At 54.4% G+C, this 5,000-nt stretch overlaps 1 protein-coding gene across 1 annotated transcript in view; it reads left to right on the top strand.

The window, feature by feature from the left end:
• Nucleotides 1–545: 545 nt before the first annotated feature.
• Nucleotides 546–5,000, top strand: part of PTSG_04724 (uncharacterized protein) — a gene marked incomplete at both ends in the record, with an annotated part of 9,728 nt that continues 5,273 nt past the window's right edge. Inside the window, 13 exons of the mRNA XM_004993989.1 lie at nt 546–558; nt 746–783; nt 937–979; nt 1,272–1,332; nt 1,481–1,589; nt 1,790–1,925; nt 2,150–2,418; nt 2,629–2,736; nt 2,912–3,001; nt 3,248–3,324; nt 3,517–3,654; nt 3,894–3,978; nt 4,347–4,497. Coding sequence (XP_004994046.1) covers nt 546–558; nt 746–783; nt 937–979; nt 1,272–1,332; nt 1,481–1,589; nt 1,790–1,925; nt 2,150–2,418; nt 2,629–2,736; nt 2,912–3,001; nt 3,248–3,324; nt 3,517–3,654; nt 3,894–3,978; nt 4,347–4,497 — 1,318 coding nt within the window. The remainder of the gene's footprint in view (nt 559–745; nt 784–936; nt 980–1,271; nt 1,333–1,480; nt 1,590–1,789; nt 1,926–2,149; nt 2,419–2,628; nt 2,737–2,911; nt 3,002–3,247; nt 3,325–3,516; nt 3,655–3,893; nt 3,979–4,346; nt 4,498–5,000) is intronic.

Genomic DNA, 5,000 nt, shown 5'->3' with positions numbered 1-5,000 from the left:
CATGCTGCTATAGTGCTATGCTGCGAGTGTCTGTGTGTGATGTACGTGAAACGTGCACAAGGCAAAGTCGGTGCGGTTTGTGTGCATGATTTGGTGGTTGTTTTGGAGCGTGGGGCTGGCGGCTTGTGGGTTGATGTGCGTCGCTTACTCGCTTGCTTGAAAAGTGGAGGCATGCTAGCCTTGGTACAATGGAAGACAGAAAGAGAGAGAGAGAGAGAGAGTGTGTGTGTGCATGGGTAGCATGGGTGTGGGGGTGACTCGCTAGCTGAAGAGACTCTTGACCTGGTACTGTTAGTAGCCAGTGGCATGTCACCCTGTCACCGGTGCACTACTCAAGTGCTCAGGCGTTTGATGGCACAAGCCCTCTTCCACAAACAGTTCTTCCCTCCTCTTGCACCACTCATGCCTGCTCACGTCAACATTCCCTGAACACCTGTACGTGCGTGTGACGTGACTATGCGACCTGCTATTATTATTGTCCTGTCTCACAGGGGCATTCGCCGGGACGCAGGAACTTTCATGCCTGCACCCAGTACCGCAACAGGATGTTTGTGTTTGGTGAGCCGTGTGCGACAGCGCTTGCACATGCTGTTGTCATGCCAAATCATGGTGCCTTTGGAAGGGGCAAGCCTCTAACAAGCGTCTTGTTCATTTTCAGCCACTTTTGCTCGCCCTCGAATGATGCAAGAAGGATGCAGTGCTACATTCCACTAATACATTCACACACACATTCACACAACTGTAGGTGGCTTGCATGTGATTAGTGACACCGACTCAGGCCAGGTACGTCACAATGCCACAACGACGTTGTGCCTTGCCGTGATGCTGCTGCACAACTGTTTCGTTCATCGAGTGTAACAGTGCACCTCACCAACTCTGTTTGGGGGTGTCTCGTCTCACACTCTCGCGTTCTCACACTCTCGCGTTCTGTCTCAGATCAAATATCGCGTGACAAACGACCTTTGGATGTACTTTCCAGGTGAACCATTGAGGGCCTGAATGTCTGACCATATGCTTGAGTTCACCAGTGCGCACACGCACATGATGATTACGCTTTCTTTGAGTGCACATGCAAGCAATCCTTTGATTGCTTTGCGTGCCGTGGCCGTCCAATTCATACTTACAGGACATGTTGTTTGCTGTTTGCGCGTGTGTGCGCGTGCGCGCGCGTGTGTGCGTGTGTGTGCGTGTGCGTGCGTGTGCGTGCGTGTGCGTGCGTGTGCGTGTTGTTTGCTTGCTTCCATGTTGCTTGTGCGTGTGTGTGTGTGCAGACTTTAAGCGCTGGCGAAACATCACGCAGGGCGGGCCAACCTGGCCCTATCCGCGCTTCTAGTACGTGCATACGCTGCTCGCTCCTCACTCTCACTCCCCTGCACGCACCATGCTGAGGACGCTTTGAGGAGAATGCAGTACATCCACTCACCGTCATTGCAAACAACCTTCATTACAAACCACCTTCCCCACGTACGGCACTCTGCAGCCACACAGCAAACAGCATCAACGTGGGCGGGAAGCAGAACATGGTCATATTTGGAGGCATCGACAACTCCCACGTCTGGACTTACAACTACGAAAGCGAAGAGTTCAACGTCAGTGCTTACACCTGCTCATACATACTCGTGCGCCACGACAATCAATTCACGGATTGGCCCTTTGGCCAGTGTCACCACCAACACCATACATGTCTTTATGCCAGCGTCCTATCACAGCAGCAGCCATTCCTATCATATTGGCCCTTCCTCACAGCCATCACGTCCATCAAACACACCACCACCACCACCATTACCAGCTGTTCTCGCCCGGCGCCATCTCGCCCACGCCGCGCATGCTGCACTCGTCCACGTCCTACAACGACACGCTGTACATCTACGGCGGCTGTGCTGTGCCGACGGGAGAAGTCCCCGGCCTCGACCTCTGCGAAGAAGGTGCCGAGGGAGGCTGCACGCTCCTGCCGTGATGGCGATGGCGTTGTGTGGTGGTGGTGGTGGTGGTGCTGGTGCTGGTGGTGGTGATTCTTATGGTAGTGGCGGTGGCGCGTGCTTGCGTGCAATTGCAAGATGCTGTAATAACAGCCACGTGTAATTGCGTACGTGTATGTACATATTCACACACACACACACACACACACACACACACACCGACACATCAGGGTCGCTCGGAGACGTGTGGCGTTGGACAGCGGGCAATGGATGGGAGGAGCTGCTGATTGCACACCCGCGCATCCACCGCTTCTCGGCCGCCATGTTCTTCTACCGCGGCAGTCTGCACATGCTCGGCGGCTTCCCGCACGTGTCTGCGTTTGACCACGACACTGATGCGGACGTCAACCATTACCGCCTGCCGCTCCCAACGGACTGGGCGCTTGCAGATACACCGCCGCCCACCTGGCAGGCTGCCATCACCCCAGAGACAGCGAGGGTGCGCTAGGAGTTGCCGTTCGTGCGTGCGTGTGTGTTTTGTGGGATGTGTGTGTGTGTGTGTGCGTGTGTGTGCGATGCAGGCTGTGTGAACTCTTCGTGCGCGCTGTGCGGGGGTTCTCATTCCAAAACGTGCTCGTTTCTTGTTGGTTGGCTGCTGCAACATCACCGCTGGTACATCATTGCTGCGATGTCGTCGTCGTCGATGCAGCCGTTTGAGGATGTGTTTGATCCAGATTTGGATGCGTTGAGCGTCGATCCATTTCTTCTCTTCAACGACACCATCCGCAGCCTCAGCTTCAACGTCCTCCCACCCAGGGTGCGCCGCTGCTGCTGTTGGTGGTGGTGGTGGTGGTGTTGTTGTTGTTGTTGTTGTTGTGGCGTGTTGCCCGGTCTGTGCCTTAGCTGTGTGTTCGTCAACATGAAGCCGTCTTCCCTCACCGCCACTTGCCCACCTACCACCACCTCTTCTCCTGTGCGCGACACGACCACAGCTTGGCTTTGCCAGCATTACGCAGGTGTCCGATGACACATTTCTTCTCATTGCTGGCCGCTCGTCGGCGCTCACCGCCCCGTCAAACAAGGTGTGGATCGTGTGGATTATGTGTGCACGCAGGGGCAGATGTTGCCCTCATACTGCATTGTTGATGTTGTGGCTTGCGTGGGGTCTTTGATCGACGTCTTGCCTGCGAGCAAGAGCACACTTCAACTGGTTATACACACTTACACGCTTGCCCGTGCGTGTGCGTGTGCGTGTGCATGTGTGTGTGTGTGTGTGTGTGGTGTGTGCATGTGTGTGTGCGTGTGGGTGTGTGTGTGTGTGCTTGAAGGTGTTTCGCTTCAACGGCCAGAACATGACGTGGGACGTTCTTGACGAGAACCGCTTCGACACCAATATCGCGCGGCGGTGCGTCAACCATCTCTCCCACACGGAGCACACCACAGAACCGGGATTGGCGCCACACGTGTTGATGGACCTGCCACTTTCACACCCTCTCACACTTCACCTTCACACCTCTCTCCACGAACCATCAAACGCCACCACCACCACCACCACCACCACCATTGGCGTCATCACCATCACCGTGACGGTCTACAGGTCGGGCCACTGCAGCGTGGCGACAACAGCGGGCTCTGTGCTGACGTTTGCAGGCGCGGCCCCGCTGTCCTTCTTCTCGGACGTGGCCTCCTTTGAGGCGGAATCTCAGTCCTGGGCTGAGCCTCTCATTAACACCCAGTCAGTTGCAGTGTCGTTGCCATCGTGGCCGTGGTGATGGTGGTGTGGTGGTGATGGTGGTACGTGGTACGTGTGTGTCTTTCCGGTTGCGTGAGTACATGTGTGGGATTATGATTCTGTGCAAGTGTGTGTGTGTGTGTGTGATTATACATCTGTGAGTGGCGGGGTTGTGTTCGAAACACGTTGGATGACGTCCAAACTCATCAACCAGCGACAATCTGCCTACAATCACCCATCAGTCCCCTGACGGGCATTTTCCCCGCGGGCGTGACGTACAAGAACTACTACGTCCTCCATGGCGGCCTCTCGTTCGCACGCTCAGAGGTGATGATGATGATGATGATGATGATGATGATGATGATGATGATGATGATGATGATGATGATGATGATGATGATGATGATGATGATGATGATGATGATGATGATGATGATGATGATGATGATGATGATGGTGGTGGTGGTGGTGGTGGTGGTGGTGGTGGTGGTGGTGGTGGTTATGGTGGTGGAGTTGATGGTGTGAGGCTGTTCGGCATGGCTTTGTTTTGATCATGGCCGCTCTCACACATCAACGTCACGACACAGCTCGAATGCATCTGGTGTTGCCTGCTTCCTCCTCAACGACCTCACACACAACAACAACTCACAAAGCACACGCACACACCTCAATTCACTCACCCACAATGCGTACAGGCTTCCTCGCACGTGTTTCTGCTTGACCTCAGCACGCGCCGGTGGGTGAACGTGTGGCTCCACAACCAGCCGCCCGTCCGCCGCTACGGCCACTCTGTCAACGTCGTTGGCAACAATCTCTACTATTTTGGTGGCGCCACCGCGCTCTCAAGTGGGTTGCACTGCACTCGTTTGTGTGTGCTTGTGTGTGTGTGCTTGCGTGAGTGTGTGTGTGTGTGTGCGTGTGTGCTGAATGTGTGCACGTGTTTGACTCGATTGGCGAGGCTCTTTCCCATGGCTTGGTTTAATCGTTACCATCGCACCCTTCAAACACACACACACACACACACACACACACACACACACACACACACACACACACACACACGCGCTGATACGCGCAACAGAGGCAAGCGTAAGGGGTAACAGAAACCAGGGACGGAAGGTACGCATTTCTCATTTCTACTAGATGAATGAAAATTCTAGCACGCGGCGAGGACTGACACAGAGCAGGAAGAGTATTGGCTCGATGATCTTGATGCTTGTCACGTTTTGCTTGATAAGAGACGACCGGGACATATTACTGATTATGAGCAGTACACGTATCATCACGTGTAAAGCATATGCCTGCGAGATAACTAGTAGTGCAAAGAAGCTCGAGAGGGATTGAATGTG

This window comes from Salpingoeca rosetta, assembly GCF_000188695.1.
Source record: "Salpingoeca rosetta unplaced genomic scaffold supercont1.11, whole genome shotgun sequence".
Classification (NCBI taxonomy): domain Eukaryota; class Choanoflagellata; order Craspedida; family Salpingoecidae; genus Salpingoeca; species Salpingoeca rosetta.
The sequence above is the reverse complement of the archived record's forward strand: the minus strand, read 5'-3'. Positions and strand labels throughout refer to the sequence as shown.